Source organism: Camelus dromedarius, chromosome 32, assembly GCF_036321535.1.
Source record: "Camelus dromedarius isolate mCamDro1 chromosome 32, mCamDro1.pat, whole genome shotgun sequence".
In the NCBI taxonomy this organism is placed as follows: Eukaryota; Metazoa; Chordata; class Mammalia; order Artiodactyla; family Camelidae; genus Camelus; species Camelus dromedarius.
In genome coordinates, this window is record NC_087467.1 from 15,759,602 (window position 1) to 15,777,436 (window position 17,835).

General features: G+C 38.7%; 1 protein-coding gene, 1 long non-coding RNA gene and 1 pseudogene across 2 annotated transcripts in view; 1 reads left to right on the plus strand and 2 right to left on the minus strand.

The window, feature by feature from the left end:
* Positions 1 to 307: 307 nt before the first annotated feature.
* LOC116148790 (uncharacterized) lies at positions 308 to 2,292 on the minus strand. Its single transcript, XR_004132364.2, has 2 exons — positions 1,992 to 2,292; positions 308 to 1,730 (listed from the first exon to the last, which is right to left on the minus strand). It is a non-coding gene; the product is annotated as an uncharacterized LOC116148790 (long non-coding RNA).
* Positions 2,293 to 2,404: 112 nt separating this feature from the next.
* The window catches only part of ABHD3 (abhydrolase domain containing 3, phospholipase), a 32,112-nt gene continuing 16,681 nt past the window's right edge, over positions 2,405 to 17,835 (plus strand). The window contains exons 1-4 of the mRNA XM_010976802.3: positions 2,405 to 2,711; positions 3,212 to 3,375; positions 4,861 to 5,043; positions 17,438 to 17,483. Of these exons, the coding sequence (XP_010975104.1) occupies positions 2,550 to 2,711; positions 3,212 to 3,375; positions 4,861 to 5,043; positions 17,438 to 17,483 (555 nt within the window). The 5' untranslated portion in view covers positions 2,405 to 2,549. The remainder of the gene's footprint in view (positions 2,712 to 3,211; positions 3,376 to 4,860; positions 5,044 to 17,437; positions 17,484 to 17,835) is intronic.
* On the minus strand, positions 4,218 to 4,624 carry LOC105086956 (large ribosomal subunit protein eL30-like; annotated as a pseudogene).

Here is a 17,835-nt window from a genome sequence, read left to right on the forward strand (position 1 = left end):
CTCCTTTGCAATTAGCTTTGTATTTTGAAATATACATGTAACTTTTCTACTGTTTAAAAAGTACATATTCATTGTGACAGTTTAAAAAAGAGAGGTATAAAGAAAAAAACAAAAATCTTTCAGTGGTTTCTTAATTTTGCATATTGACTGAAAGAACTGAAATCTTTAACTTATTTTATACATTCCTACAGAAAATACTTTGGTAGGTAAAAATGAGCCATTGATATTTATTAATCTTTTAATGCTTTTAGGACCTTTTTATGTTCTCTATTAGTTTTTTATTGCTACATAACAAATTAATACAAACTTAGCAGCTTAAAACAACATGTATTTATTATCCAACAGTTTCTGTGGGTCAGGGGTCCAGGCACAGCTTAGCTGGGTCCTCTGCTCAGGGTTTCACATGGCTACAGTCAAGATGTCGGTCAGGCTGTGTGTTCATCTGGAGGCTTAATTGGGGAAGAATCTGCTTCCAAGCTCATTCAGAGTGTTGGCATAATTCACTTCCTTACAGTTCCTTACAGGACTTTGAAGCCCATCTTTCTGCTGGTTGTCAGCTAGAGGCTGCCCACAAATCCTAGAGACCACCACTGGTTCCCTGCCATATGGTCCTCTCCATGGGCAATTCATATGGCTGTTGGCTTCCTCAGGGTGGACAGGAGAGTTTTTAGCGCCAGTGTTCTTAGCTAGAGTCATATAATGTAATCACAGGCGTTGTGACATCCCATCACTTTTACCATATTCTGTCAGACAGAAGTAACTCACAGGTCATAACCTGCACTCAAGGGGAAGGAATTATCGAAAGGGATTATCTGGAGGAAAAGATCATTGGGGTTGTGTTGGGGTCTGAGCTTTCATTTCCTCATCTAAATTAGACATAATAGTTCTCATCTTAAGGAAGATTACGAATGTTCTTCTAACAGGAAAGAAACTTGGACATTTTCCATTTCAACCATCTTATTTTATAGATAAGGAATTGAGGCTCTGAAAGAGTAAATGTTTTACCTAATTTTGGTGGATGAGTTCAGAGTTGTTTACTCTCCAGTCAACATGCTTTCTACATACTGTGATGCCTATGAAATACCTTATTTATGATATTTTAACTTCAAACTTAAGCAAAATGAAATATACGTGTATTTATTGGTGGGCAGGGGAGAAGGCAGTTACAGGCATTGCAAAGAATGTTGCACATAAATTGTCAAGTGTGGCAACCGCCATGTACGTTTGAATTTCTGGGTATGCTCAAGTACAGGAGCCACTGAGGGAAAGAAAATTACTTACATTCAGGGGGAGGCTGGTACATACAGTATTTCATTTAGTCATCTTAATTCTATAAAGCAGAAATTACTATTTTACACATTTTTTTTTTTAAAACAGGCTCAGGGAAGATAACAATTACTCTGGGCACTGGCAACCATCAAATTGCAATATCCAAATCAAAGCCAAATAAGATAAATTGCTCACTCTGACCCAATGCACTTCCCTATCATTAATTTATATCATTAATTTACAATTCTGTGAAATTTGTCGGTCTATACGGCCCTTGCCATTTTCATTTTGCTTACTTGAGTCTTGTCACACTGGTTACCTCTTGGTGGGACGAGCTCATATTAACGAATTGCTGAATCTTCTAATCCTTTCAGATGCCTATGAGTATCTCCTGCCTTCAGTCACGTTGCCATAAATAAGCCCAGGAGGACTACATTAGGTAGCTGTGAGTCTCCGCATGTCTGTAAATTCAAAGCATTAATGAACCACAAATAGGCTTTAAAATCTTTTGAATCTCAGTTCCTATTCTTGATCTCCTCATTTACTTTCGGGAACCACTTCTCATTTAATGCATAATTCAGAAATTTAAAGTCAAGTATGAATGCCCTCACTGTTGATTGTTTATAGACTATTCTTCCTCTTTCTATAGTCTTTGGGGGCCACATAGCTTCCTGGAGGATGTAGGATTTTTTAATTAGTTAGTTACTTACTTATTTACTTACTTAATTATACTACGTGGTGCATTCTCCTATCTTTGGCATTAACTCCCCAAATCTTTAACTCCAAGGCACACTTCCCGGGCACTCTAAACCGGCCAATTTACAGGAAGGATTAACCGAGACCCTCCGCCGTGCAGGATCGTTCAAGATCACTGGTCAGGTGCCCACCCCGGGACCTGAACGCGCGCTGCCAGGCCCATTTCCTTCTCCGAAGTCGGCGTCCGCTTCTCCCCATTCCGGGGGCTCACTCAGGCCGACTGCGACCTGGCCGAGAGACCCTGTTCGCCCTTCCGGTGGCGGGGCTGGGAACCGCGCCTCTGGAAGGCTCTTGAGTGGCTCGCGGTGGGGGCGGCCCCGGGGAAGCCGGGGCGGAGCCGGCGGCGTCTAGCCCGGCGGGCTACGCCTCCCGGGGCCGCTGGGCCGCGCCCGTGGGCGGAAGCCGAGCTCTACCCGGCAGGAGACGCGCTGGTCGAGGGTCCGCGGCGGCGCCGCGCCAGCTTTCACTCGCTCGCCGACTGGCCGGTCTCCCGCCGCAGGAGCCGCGCGCTCGGTCCCCGGGCCATGCAGCGCTTAGCCATGAACCTGAGGATGCTCTCCCGGGAACTCTCCCTCTACCTGGAGCATCAAGTCCGGGTTGGTTTCTTCGGTTCTGGAGTGGGCTTATCCCTGATCCTGGGCTTCAGCGTCGCTTACGCCTGCTACTACCTGAGCAGCATTGCCAAGGTGAGCCGGGGGGATGGCACGGGCGCCAGGCTCAGGGCCGCGGGGCAGCTTTGCCGGAAGCGATAACAGGCGAAGTTGGAGGCTACCGCTGGCAGGCGCAAGTGGCTGCGGCCGTCCTGGGGGCGAGCATGCCGCTCCCGAGTTGTTGTCCTTTCCCCCGACATCTGATGGACGCCCTTTGAGCGCACACAGGACCCTGCTGACCTCTGCGCGGGCGACACTACTCTGCCACCATTCGCTAACCCGGCAAACCTTCTCGACAATGCTCCTTTTAGCACTTTTGAGAATGATTCCCTTCTGTCCCTTACACCTTTCCCTGGAGGGTTCGACAACCCACGCTTGAGTTCGTTGTGTTTGAATTTCTGGCGTGAGGCTTCCAGAAGATTTTGTAATCCGAGGAATCGCACGCGTGAGGGTCGAGTCTGCGCTTGTTTCTGATTTACGGTTGGCAGAAACTTCACTCTGTTCTGGACCCTTCACTAATACCGCTTTTCCCACAGAAGCCCCAGTTAGTGACAGGGGGCGAGAGTTTCAGCCGCTTCCTTCAGGACCATTGCCCCGTGGTGACAGAAACGTACTACCCGACCGTCTGGTGCTGGGAGAGTCGAGGACAGACACTGCTGAGACCTTTCATCACTTCCAAGCCCCCGGTGCAGTACAGGAAGTAAGTAAATTTACATTTTCAGTCATTTCTTCGAAATCATAGTTTTTTTGCATGCTCCCAGTTCTTGGTTAATGGAACCTCTGGTTTATTAAGTATGTAGAAAAGACGGGGAATGAAAATGGAAGGTATGTCCGCCACACACACTCAGGTACAGGAAAATACTTTCACCATTTGTAGGGGTGCTCTGATATAAATGGTTTATTTCTAAGATGAGAGAGCTATTTGGGGGTTACTCTTTTCCAATTTGTCATGCATCTGTTCCTGAAGACATAGATCCTTTGAAGATATGCACCAATTCATTGAGCTGGGGGTGAGAAGAAGCCAATTATTTTGGATTTTGTGTGGACCCCCGTAAAAGGACTTCATATTGATGAGCAAATGGATTCTTGAAGATAATGTCCTTGAGGTGTTAAAGATATGATCCAGATTTAAATGATGCCTATTATTAATTTTCCTGAGTCATCTAGTCCTTCTGGAGTTTCTTTTGTTGCCTGGAACTTGCACTATTTGTTTGGAAAAATTCTTCAAGTTCATAGATACTATGTGAGAAGTCCTTCACTATGTTTAAGAAGCAAATTTTGTAATATACTCTGAGGAGACTGCATTACTGAGTCAAAGAGCTAGAGTGGTGATCAGATCAGCATTTTACTTATTGATAATTCCCTATTGAATTTTTGGGTGATCTCAGTCAAATAGGGGTTATATGCTGGGTATTTTAGAGTAATGAGAAAATGATTAAGATAAATGTTTGAAATACTTTGAAGTTCATTTTTTTTTAAACAAGCTCTGCCCGATTTTATTAAAGAAAAATTGTGCACAATTTACTTTTCACCAGTCTGGCATCACCAGTCATCATTAGGCATGCTCCTAATGATATCAGAATCACCTGGATCAATGATAGCCAGTGTGCATGCTCTGTAGTATTTTCCACACACTGTGCCCAGTTCAATATTTTTGCCACTGTGGTGATGGACACCAGTTTTGGCCAACATGGCATAATATTCTATTTCAGATTTCCTTCCTTAAAGCCGGGCAGTTGTCAGTGATGATGACCAGTTTTGCTTTGCCTTGTCTGATCATTTTCAGAGTCTGCTTGTACCCCAGCACATACTTTCCACTTTTCATAACAAGTTGGAGTCTAGAGTTGATGGACTCCAGCGACTTTTTCGTCTTCTGTGCAGCCACCATCTTCCTGACTTAGGTGTGGGACGAGTCCCAACCAAGAGCTGCCAAGATGGCCGGGAAACCTGAAGTTCATTTTTATATACTACCTTTTACTGATGTTGCTGGAAATACTTTATGGTACTAATTCCATGATATTCTTGTAATGAGAGAAAGTGCTGTGTGTGTTCATGAATGGGAAAAAGTTATTTTGAGATCACCAAATAATGTCATATATGTCATATGTATATATAAATTAAGAACTAATATTAAGACATGATTTGAAACACTTAATGAGTATGTCTGTTGAATTATTGCTTTCAGTGAACTCATTAAAACTGCAGATGGAGGACAGATTTCACTGGACTGGTTTGATAATGATAACAGTAAATGTTATATGGATGCCAGCAGCAGACCTACTGTCTTACTGTTACCTGGCCTCACCGGAACAAGCAAGGAATCTTATATCCTTCATATGATCCACCTTAGTGAAGAATTGGGATACAGGTACTAATGAGAGGTTTCTTCTATTTTTCACTTAATTCATTCTGAATGAAGCTTAAATATGTCTGCATGTTTGTTTCAGAAATACTTGTTATTTCTTACATGGATTAAGCAATCCCCTAAATTGTTATTTTTCCTACTTCCTCCTTTACGTCTTTTTTTCAGGAAAATGCATCACTGAATTATCTCACAGGAAATAGCACTTAGCAGAACAGGTGCTCGGCAGATTTTGGTTGAATGAATGAATGAAATTAGCATCACCTAGGAATTGACATAGGACCAGGTCTAGGAAGCAGTAGGCCCCAGTGAAGGGATTACTATGGAGAATAGCAATTACAAACCCCTGAGAGACTACACAGTGGCCCTCACGTCATACTCCATGTTTGGGCCCTTGATCCACTAATCTTTCTCATTGGCTCAGATCCCAAGTGTAAAAAATATTCAGCATCGGCTTGTAGGTCACCCTGATTTTTCCAGAGATGATCTGTGCCTTTTCTGTCCACCTGAGTTTGCAGGTGCACATGGCCAGTGTTCAGTTAATGATGGCACAGCATTTTTGAGTAACCATTATTCAATTCAGTTACCAGACACTATTTAATTTTTGCCAGCAACTTAGCAACTTTAGGTTTCTGGCTCAGCTCTAAAATTTTAAAGCAGAGTCATTGTGAAAGGTACTGCTTTTTTGTGCCTCAGTCTTTTTTAGCTGATGGTAATTATTGTGGTGGAACACTCTTGAATTGCATTTAAAGTAGAGCTGTATCTTTTCTTAAACTTGAAACTCTTGTTTGGGTGAAAAACTGATGTTGATTTTATATTAATTAAAAACATTTTGATATAGAAAAGAAAATGCCGTAATGTTCAATTTTAATAAGTTAATTCTGAGTTTTCACAGATAAAGCCTATTTTGTTCATGAGGTGACAGTCTCTTGAAAGCTTTGACATGGTGTTCCAGAATTATGGTTCCAATTAAATTTGCACTAAGCAAGAGCAGGAATTCATAATTAAGCACCATCCAGTTAGATGTGAAGCTTGATTCCAGTTTTTTTTGTTTGTTTTTTGCTAAAACTTAGTCATGCTCAAAAAGTACAGATCATAAAGCCTTTTGTACATATTTAAATTGCTGATTCTATACTTGACCTGAACTGTCTTCCAAGACTTAAAAGTGCTTTTAAAAACCACGTAGTTAAACCTGAAGGACTGAATCTCATAAGCCCTGGAGTTGCAGTATGCATGGCTTTCTTCCATCACTTGTAAAAGTTGCTGAATTTTACTACCATGACTACCATTATACTGCACTTCAAAGCTGTTGGAAGGTTCTAGCTCTCCTAAGGATTAAAATCTCTTCTATTGATTCAGAAATTTTATTGTGAATGTATGACATAAGGAAGGCTTTGTGCTGGGTACTATGAGGAGATTCAGAGAGTTGTGAGAAATTGTCCTTACCACATGGAGCCTATGAAAGGGAAAGGCTGGACCAGGTCACTGTGAGTTGCTTGAAGACCCAGCTTATTTGGGTGCAGGGAACTCACGCTGAATCACACTGGGCTTGAAGATAGCAGAATGTATGAATAAGCAATGATCAGCGAACTCTTCAGTGGCCTTTTAGCCTATCCCTGTTTGTTTTTAACTGCAAGGAATCTCAAAATTTACATTGGAGAGGGTTAGCTTTTGTTATATAGCAAACTATTCCTATACTTAATGGCTAACAACAACCATTCTGGTCACAATTCTGTGGGTCAGCAATTTGGGCTGAGCTCTGCTAGGGGGTTCTTCTGGTTTTGCCTGGGTTCATTCGTGCATTTGTGGTCAGCAGCCAGGACAACTCTGTGCTTGGAAGGCTCAGCAGGAATGACTCATCTCAGCTCCATGTGGTCTCTTATCCACCTCAGGCTCAGTCTAAATTCACCTGGACGCAGAGCTTTCCAAGGATCCAAAAGTAAAAGCTGCAAGGCTTCTTCAGGCTCAAGCTGAGAAGTCTCAGTGTTGCTCCTGCCATAGTTTAGTCAAAGCAAGTCATGTGTAGCCTTGAGTCAGAGGGCAGAGATACAGACTTCACCTTCACTCCACATTTAACTGGAAAGGCTATTAAATGTGTTTGCAGCCTATCACAGACAGCCAGGTAGTTTCAAAGACTGCTGAATTAAAACACACATCTCCAACTTTAGCCGAAGGCTGGGTTGAGTCCTTAGGTTGCAAAACAGATCTAAGTCACTAATACTGTTGCATGAGACCTAGTAGTTAACAGAGCTTGCAGAAGGCTATGTAATATTGGGAAACGTGCGTGGGCTTTAGAGCCAGGTCTAGGTTCAAATGCAGGAAGTGCTGCTTAGTGAGTGACCCCAGTCATAGCTTTTCACTTCCTACAGAGTTTAAATGAACTAGAATGTGTAAAGTATTTGGTTTCACACCCTGAGCAAATAGGTCTTTACAGATGTTTACGTCTTCCTTCCCAGATTTTCTATTCCCTGAGCAAAGTAGAACTTTTTTTAAAAATAATTTAAAGAGCAAATACGAGCAAGCCTACCTCTTGGGAAATATAAACATCTAATTTCCTTGCAGGAATGCTTTGATATTATTATAATGTCTCTTGTACGATAGAGTTTCATAAGCAGTATGAGCACCCCAATATCATGAGGGTGCACTTGTCTTAAGGCCCCAGTTACTACCTTATGTAAAGGTTGAGTAGGTAGGGAGGGTCATGAATTCTGTCAGGTCACCAGAGAACCGTTGATGCTTTAACTGGTGAGATACGACTTAGACATTAGAAAGAACTCAACTCCTGGCATATGGACAAATGAAACATAAGAGTGTACTGTGGTTACTGTTAAGCAAAAAAAAAAAAAAAATCCTGTATCTGAAAACAAAGACACAGAACTTTTCTGTTAAGGTCCACTAATTCAAGATTAATAAGGTAAAAAGCATAATGCAAGCACTGCATGTTGTTACTGCTGTTTCAAAAGGGCCATTAAAAATAAAGTTAATATCTGACCTTCTTAAAAAAAAAAAAAAGAAAGATTAATAAGGGAAAGAATCTAAGCTAAGGTTCATTTAAGGTAATTGTGAGGAGTCAAAGGTAAATGGAATTGAATGAGGAACACTGGGCCTGCTTGCACATAGTCCATCTTCATTGTACTCCCTGATTAACTTGCCCCTGAGGGGAGAAGAGAATTGACAAGCCAGAAAACCCGTCATTCTTCCAAATTTTATCAATCAGGTAAGTCCTTCATCTCCTGGAGAGCAAATAAAGTAAAAGTGGCCAGGAGGCCAGGAGTGTATTTAGGGAGAAGCCCTCATAGAAACCAGAGGACTGGAGAGAGAGTCATTCCTTCTAATAAATTATACCTATGTGATTGATGAAGTAGTTAGAAATCTCATCCATGCCTTCAAGGTTTCTTTTTAAAAAAATTCTATAGCTCTTAGCATGCATGAGGTCTTGGGTTCAATCTCCAGTATCTCCATTAATAAATGAACAAAAAATAAATTTAAAAATTCTATTCGGCAACACAGCCTAATAGATACTATTCAGTTTACCTATTTTCTTAAAATCTTTTTTCATTCTCTGAACTAACTTCCAGCACTACTACTAAAGTCAGGGAGAAAAACAGTAACTGAGAACATCTTTTACTCTGACCTCTTTTATTGAGAGCCTGCATCTGCTATTTTATTCCACCCCCAACTAATATTAAAAAAGAGTGACCCACCCTGAATTATATAATAATAAGCTCATTGAAATCTAGGTCAGTTCTTAAGTATTTTGGTACTGTAAAGTACAGTATCAGCACCTGTATTCCCAAAATGCATATGCACAGCCTAGTGGAAGTGACAAAGAGTATGCAGTAGTAGGGAAGAAATGCATTAGAGAGAACTAGGATTGGCTACAAGTGACAGAAAACTCAAAATAGCAGTGACTTAAACAAGATACAAGTTTATTTCCTTCTTGCCATACTTTTTAAAATACAGATAGTGTTGTCAGCAAGCAGGTTCTTGTTTCGTCGCAGAAAGAATTCAGAAATTCAGAAACAAGACACGGAGATCAAGAAAGCAAAGCAAGGATTTATTAAGGGATAGATAGTACACACTCAAGAAAAGAGTGGGCAGACGCAGGTGGATACCTGCCTTGAGTTTCCTTGGCAAGCTGGTTATATGGGTATGACAATGAATGGGCTGTCGTTCTCTCTGTCTTGCTTTCTAAGATGGCCTGCACTCTTGTCTATGGAGTGTGTATCCACTTTTACTTTAAACTAAACACCCAACCCTGCACCTCTCGGCCTTTCTTTTGCCTTCAGAGATAGCCTGCACTCTGTATGTGGAGTGTATGTCTCTCTAAATAAATCTACTTTTACTCAAAAAAAAAAAAAAAGTGAGTGGGCAAAATATTTATTGGCAGGGAGGGGTTTGGAGTCATCTTTCCTGATCTTCATCCCAGCCGTACCTTCCTGGAGCGGGAAAGAGGGATTTTTTTTGTCCCTACTTAGTCTTGATCCGGAAGTCAGATTAGGTCATAATGAGCAAAAGGTTACTTTTGGATGGAGTTCATAATGGGCTAAAGGTTACATTCAGATAGTGGAGATTCCTGTCTTGTCTCACCTTTCTTTATCTGTCTCCAGGACACTTGTCAACCCAGAATATATGGTTTCTTATCCGTACAGAGGTTCCTGCTTTTCTTGATCTGTCCAAGGACTCCCCGTTGTTCACAGGGTGTATGGTTTTCTGCCATTTGGCCTGTGTCCCCCTTTCTCTATTCATATCTAGCTACCTGCCTGCTCTAACAAAAGCACCGATTTTCTTCTGTGGTTAGACAGGATCAGGATTTCCTGTCCTTCACCACAGAGCCCACCTTTTGGTAGCAAGAATGCCATTGTCCATCATTCACATGTTTGAGAGATTTGAAGTGGGAGATGATTTAAAAGTGGTTAAAATTTGACTACTTTTAAATGTTCCATTACTTTCCAGTTTAGAGTTTGGGCCTGCACATTTTTTAATTAGTGGAAGTAGCATCAGTGGAGACTAAGCTTGAGGTGACGTTTTAGCTTTTCCTGAAGCATTAGAAGTGTGTGGTGGGTGGTCATCTACAGACTCTTCCTGAGGGAGGAAGGAAGGGGAAGCTGAACTAAAAAAATCAGGCAGTGAAACAAAAGGACAAGTTTTGACTACTCCCCAATCTAAAAGCAGTTTTTCAGATAAGAAGTCATTTTAAGTTAACACCAGAATATTTTTATCTAGAAGTATTTTTATCATTTGTTTTTAAAAATAATTTGCTTTTTAAAGTTTTGAGAATGAGTTTAGATCTGATTATTCATGAGGCTGGTTAGATGAAATAATACTAAATATTAGGAAGCTCTGAATGAAGAGATTAGCTTATTTAGTAGTATCTCTGGAAAAAGTTATGGTGGATACTGACAAGTGGTCTCATTCTCTAGGGAACTGTTAGATGTTCCACTATAAAATGATATCTCAGTTAACAAACTTTCAGGGACAAAGCTCTTTTTATCAGAGCTGACATGCACTCAAAGGGTACTCCGTGTTCAGAGCACCCATCTTCTTTGGAAAAAGAGACTTTAATCTTCGTAGCTTAGATAGCACGGGGCAACATAGTGAGCTGGTTAAGGAGAACACTGAGTCAGATCTGCCTTGATTGAGACCTCAACTCTGTCACACACTACCATGAACAAGTTATGTAGTCACTCTGTGCCTTAGTTTTCTCATCTGTACAGATAGCTATACTTCATAGGGTTATAAGGATTGCATGTAATGTATATGAAGAACATTGGCCCGTAATGAACATTTTTTAAAGTATTAACTATGAAAGTTAAAGGAGTGACTCAGGCCATTGTCTGGCTTAAAGAAGAGCCTCACTCTTTTTGTCTGGTCAGATGGAAATGAGGTACTTCCTGCCTCAGCCCTATTACCAGGTGAGAAACCATCCCAGGAGGGCCTAGAGACAGCAGTGTGCCTGGCCAGGCAATGAGTGGTACAGCCAAAAGGAAGGTAATGCCTTGTTAAGATGGAGTGGCAGCTGGAATCTACATCCTGGAACATATACATATCTCTGACTTGGTTTTGGGAAATAAAGTTGCCAGCAGTGATCTATGACACTGGAATAATTCCTATTACTGCATATTATTAATGTAGATCTCTTTTGTTATTAAACAGGGTTTTCTGTAGACTAGTTCCACTGGCCTACAACTTAAGTTAATAGAATGTACAGAAATACCAAAAAGACCCAGCTAGAATTCAAATGAGTAAGATAAAATATGAGAACATCAGAAAGCAACTGAGTAAATGTTTGGGAAAATGGGAGAGCTAATGAGAAAAAAAAAATTCCAATAAGATGTTATAAGAGATCATTGAAAGAGAATGCCTGATGTTAGTTGTATAATAAGGTTTTCAGCTTCCTCAAGCTAAGGATAGCTTTATAACTCTTTTTCCCCTTGTAGCCACTGGTTTTGAAATATTATGCCTAAAAAATAAACTATTTAATTAAATTATTAACTTGCTGGTCTTTTTTTTTTTAATTTATAGGGCCACTTAGAGCTTGTGTTCAACAACAACAAAAATAATTAGAATTGTATTTTGGCTTACTGTAATTAAATTTAGCTTTGTTGAGTGCCTGCCATCTGATAGGGCCCTTGCTAGATGCGATACCTATGTTATCTTATTTAATATGTACCCAATTCCAAGATATATATTATTATCCCCATTTGACCAACCAAAACCAGAAGTACAGTGTGGGTAATTTCACCAAAATTAGACAGTTAGTGTGTGACAGGGTTAAGATTCAACTGTATACCCTTGCTGCAGAAAAATGTATCATTTCTGTTAGGCTCTTTGAAATGTTGGTCATTTTTGAACTCTCCTTTACTACTTTTTTACACCCTTGGATGTCTCAAGCTCTTAATTTGGGAACAACCAACTCCTCAAATTCCATGATTGTTGCCTATTCAGATAACATAAACCTGTAATATGTGATAGGACTCAGTGTTATCAGGGAAATTCAAGACAGGACAGGCAAACAAGTCATGTTTCCTACTCAGGGAATAGATTTTGTAGGGAAAGAGTTGAAACAAGAGAATGAGGTTCTTGAATTATGAATTAACTTTCAGTGTTCTCCATTACCATGTGACAATCAGGAGTTAGGTATGTAATACAGTAGTAACATTCTTGTTAATTATGTGTATAATTTCTGATGCTTCACTTTCTAGAAGAAGGTACATGAATTATTTTTATCTGTCTTAATGCCCTTATGATCTTAATGAGATTAGAAATGTTTAGGTATTACCATTTTTTAAAAAGGATATGTATTATGTTGTTGGATATAGTATTATATAAATGTAAATTAGGTTAAGATAGTTGATAGTGTTATTCATACACTTTATATCCTTACTAATTTTTTTGTCTCCTTGATAGAAGGATGTTAAAATCGACTATGATTGTAGATTTTCTATTTCTTCATTTCTGGTAATTTTTGCTTTATGTATTTGGAACCTGTTACTAGTCACATATACATTTATGGTTGTTAGTCATTCTATGAATGAACTCTTATACCATTATGAAATGTTGTTCTTTATCTCTGGTTGTGATGTCTGTCTGACATTATTGTAGCCACTCCAGCCTTATACTTTCCATTCATGTGATACATCTTTTTCTACACTTTAACTTTCAAAATATCTGTGTGTTTATACTTAAAGCGTATTGCTTGTAGATAGCATACAGTTAGGTCTTGGCTTTTTTTATCCAGTCTGACAATTTCTGCCTTTTTATTGGATTTTTTAGTCTAGTTACATTTAATGTAATTATTCATATAAAAGATATAAAGTTTACTATTTTACTATTTGTTTTCTGGGAGTTTTTTTGTTCCCTTTTTCCTTTATCACTTTTCTTGCTCTTTTTAAGTCTATGAGTTTAGTCTTTTTATCACATTTGGAAAAATTGGGGCCATTATTTCTTCACATATTTTTCTACCCTATTCTCTCTCCTCTCCTTCTGGGATCAAAATTACATGTTAGATCTTTTGATAATGTTCCCCAAATCACTGAAGTTCTGTTCATTTTTTTCAATCTTTTTTCTCTCTCATCTTGAGATTAGAACTACAATTTGCAAATCCAGTGAGTTTTATATTTTTTGATCTAGATTTTCCATTTTTGATATTTTATTCCTCTGCTGGTATTTCCTATTTTTTAATTCATTAGAAGCTTATTTTCTTTTATGTCCTTGAATATAGTTAGAATAGCTGCTTTAAATCCTCGCCTATTAATTCTAACATCTGGACTGTCTCAGGGTCAGTTAGATTGATTATCTTATCTCTTGCATATGGATCATGTTTTCCTATTTCTTCATGGTCTAGTAATTTTGGATTTTGTTCTGAGCAGTTTGAATGATCCATTGTAGAGACTCTGGATTCTGTTATATTTTTCTAAAGAGTTTCTATATATTTTTCTAAAGATTAATTTTTATTTGTTTTACCATGCACTTAACTTGACTAAACTCAAACTTCAAACTCTTTCTCCTCTGTGGTAGACAGCAGCTGAAATCTCTGTTCAGTTCTGCATCCTTAATTGGACTGCTTGGAGTCTGTCTCACAGAACGTTCAGCCAGAGCTTTGGGCCCAGTTTTTTTTACCTAGAAAAAAACATGTATGCCTATGTATCTCTCTCTTTTCTGAGATCTCCCCCTTACTTTCTAACTGCTGTAGTTGCACCAAACTCTGTTTTCTAGTTTTCAAGCCCATGAGACTGACCATATCTATTTGACTTTTATCCATTACTGAGTAATACCAACTGATGCCTCCACTTGCGTGAGAAGCTACAAAAATAGCAAACTCACCCAATGCCATTTTTTTCTCTCAAGTGTCAACTCCCATTTAGTTTCTACCTGCTATGGTTCTTCTGTTGCCTTTATAATTTATTAAGAGTTTATAGTACTGGATTCAATCCCCAGACCTCCTCTAAAAACAAACAAATAAATAAACCTAATCCCCCCCACAAAAAAGAGCTATAAAAAGGTTTACAGTTATTATTATATGGAAGGGTTCACCCAGTAGGATCTGCCATGACATTTCTGGAAGCAGAACCTCCTTGTCATCTTTTCTAAACCTGGCATGCTGAACCTTATGCCTATTTTGGTCCTAACCTATTTTTCCACCTTTACTTTCTATCATTATCTTACTATGTAGCCATGTTTCAGCTAAGATGATGTATTTTCTCATCCCTTAGAAACTTTTATATATTCCTACCTTATGTTTTTGCTCACATTGCTTCCTACAGCTCATATTATATCCCACATTTTCCTTCTGCTGAAATTTTTACCATTTTCTGAGTCTCAGCATAAGATCTATCTGCTTTTTTCATGAATCCTTTCCTAATCAGTTTTGCCCAGCCTGACCACATAAGGCTTTATTATCTCTACCACTCGTGAGACATTGAATCATATACTGCCTTGTGTTGAGGTCACTCAACTGAAAATATGACGCATTTTCTTTCAACCAAACTAGATTGAGGCCAGGAACTTTATATTTTTATTTTGTTTTTCTGCTACAAGCTCTAAGTCAATCTTTAGTTCAGCAACTAGTCTGTTAAATAAATTGTTGAACGAATGAGTTATTCCAATATTAATACTCATGTAAAATGCCTAGAAGATGATCTGATACATAGTAAACACAAATAAACATTATCTGTTGTTATTATTATCTGAAATCAGCCTAGTGATCTCCGAATATTTCTTTCACTTCACCCTTTGCTGATTATTATTTCTATTCACAGACTCAAAGGCTTATGGAATCTTAGAACTAGAATAATATTTAAAGTTGATAAAATCCCTTTATTCTGTTAGATCACTGGGCTTGAGCAGATTCAAGGCTATCTAGTCCATTTCACTATAACAGTGGTTCTCAGCAGCTCCACTATAAAGAAGTATTTGATCCAAAATGTCTGCAGTGCCCGAGGCTGAGAAATCCCATGTTGTGGGTAGCTTTCTGCCTCTTATCTAACCTTCATTAAATGAAAGTCACCTGCTTTCCTAGTTTACGTGTTCTGTTGTCATAGAAAGTTCTTAATACCAGATTTTATTTATTTAATATTTCTTCTCTTTATTTATATTGTCCCTATTGTGAAAAAGAAAATTTAAATAGTTAAAATATGTAAGAAAAATAAGTTCTGCAGAACAGTTTCCCTCATAGACATACTCTTTAAAATTGGGAGAAAAAAATTTTTAAATTGAAGTATAGCCAGTTACAGTGTGTCAATTTCTAGTGTACAGCATAGTGTTGCTTGGGAGAAATTGTAAAAATTATTTGGAGAGAGCTGTTATAAAGTCAGTAGGGGCTTATCAAATGTCTTAAGTTGTTTCACAACCAGCTTTTTTAGTGTTATATGTAAAGTGTCCCTTGATGCCAGTTGGGGCTGAAAAGGTGTTAAATGAAAGCAGCTAGTTGCTTCTCACCACTGGAGTGGGAGAAAGCGACCAGACTGCAGCCCTCACTCTGCCTTCCTCCACAGCTGCTTTCTCCCTTTCCCTTGCTGCCTCAGTTCCAAGGCTACAAGTATATTCAGTGACGATGGCTACTGATTGAACTTTGGCAGGAACAAAGGCCTATGGAGAGGTCACTGCAGTTCTTCCTCTAGCAAGAGATAGAGCAGTGATTCACTTTTCAAAGTTCCCTAAAGAAAGTACAACTATCCCAGTCTGCAGTTTGGAAGAAAATCCCAGATGTATAGGCTGCTTTTTCCTGAGTCTGCACATCATTTTCCTGCCACTCACTAGTTCTGGTCCCTTCTCTCAGGGACATTCACATGATGATGTCTTGCCCCAGAAGCCATTTTTATATGTACATAGTGTTTGCACTCTGAAAGTGGTTTCTTTTCTGAATGACTCAGAGAGCTTCAAGGTCACAATTAACTGTAGCCCTGATACCTGTGTTACTTAGGTGCCTCTGCAAGTAAATGCAAGTGGCTAACTGTTTTGCCATTCTTTTTAGCAAGAAAAGATTGAGGACTAACTGACCCTACTCTAACTTTCCTACATGTTTTTATAGTATATTTAAGATCTTTCTTTGACTAGTCAGTAAAATATTATCTTTCTAGCTTTTTCTCAAATTTATGAGATTTTAAAACATTTTTCTTCTTGCAGTTGGGCTTAATAAAACTCTCTGTGTGACCTTTCAGATGGAAAGAACTTCTCTGTAAAAACATATCCTGAATTGGAATCTAAACCCCTGGGAGGAGAGTCAGAATCTTGAATGTTCACTAAGGCAGTCAGTTCATTGGTGCTGAGAACCCAGACAGTGATCAGCAGCACCTGAAAGAAGGGAATTAGATTACATATAAAATTGTCACATATGTTCTTTTTGGGCAGGGTGTGTTTTTTGTTTTTTTTTTTCTTATTTTTTATCTTTTCCCTTAACAGGGGTGCTGGCAATTGAACCCAGGACCCTGAGCATGCCAGGTGTGTGCTCTAGCACTGAGCTACACCCCCCACCTCCCACATATATTCTTAATTACAGGCTTCTTGTATTTGTTTCTTCTATGTTAAACACATCATGAAAACAAAGGTAATAAACACTTTAAATACAAAAAAAAAAACAAAAAACAGAGAAGGGAATTAGAACCTTAAATGGCCTTGGTTAATTAAATAAGTAGAAAAAAACAAAATGAATTTTAATCAACATGAATATAGATTCACTAAATCAAAGAGAACCCATGCAGACACAAGTCAGGATTTTGTTTGAGGGGGTTATGGTTGTTAGGGAGTTTTTTCAATGCAGAATGACTGTGTAAAGCTGCTAACTAGCTAACTGTTGTGTACTTACTGTGAGCACTAATGCCCTTTACATATGACTCTTGACGGAGAGGAAAACAGGATTATAGGACACACAGGTAGTCTTCCCTCCCCTAGGTCAACTGAACACCAAGCAGTAGCCTAGTGGGGGCCCAAACTTCCTACTCTGGTCCCATGCTCTCTGTGTGCTGAGCTGCAGGGGAATGAGAGCTGTTTCTCAGGATGGGAATAGATACTTACTAATGTTACAAATAGAATAGGTAGGGGACTTTTTTTAATTTGAAGCAAAAATGCGTAAGTCTGACTTGTACTCAGAATTGTTTTAATAATATTTTTTGGAGGCCTACCCATATACATAGGAAGAAGTTACAAAAATTCTGCTTTTGGTAGGGAAATTTAACATCACTTTGATACACAGTTTTCTGGTTTGAACCCACACGTTGAATTTAGAGAACTAGAAATGCATTTCAGTGCATTTAAATGAAATTGTCAAGCATCCTCATGTCTTTGGAGCAGATTTTTAAGAAACTTCTAGTGCTCTAAACCATTGCCAGTAAGATGATTTTAATATTATATTGTGAGAATCATATGTAAACATAACAAAAATTACTTTCCTGGTTTTTAGATGTGTGGTTTTTAACAACAGAGGAGTGGCGGGAGAGACTCTCTTGGTAAGTAAATTTAATGACAACAGCTTAATTTTTAACAGATCATTACCAGTTTTATAACAAAAGCATTCTTTTTTATGTAAGATAACTCATTATGTAAACAATACAAGTTCACTGTGAAGAAATACAGATAAGGAAAAAAGAGGAAGCTTGTAAGACCCAAAATTATACAACCTTAGTCTATGTTCATCTAGATCTTATATTTAAATTTTAATGTGTAACATATTTCTATCTTTATAAAAATGAAGGCTTTATTTTGTAACTTAACTTTTTTTCTTTATATATATATTTTTACTGAAGTATAGTCAGTTTACAATGTTGTGTCAATTTCTGGTGTACAGCACAATGCTTCAGT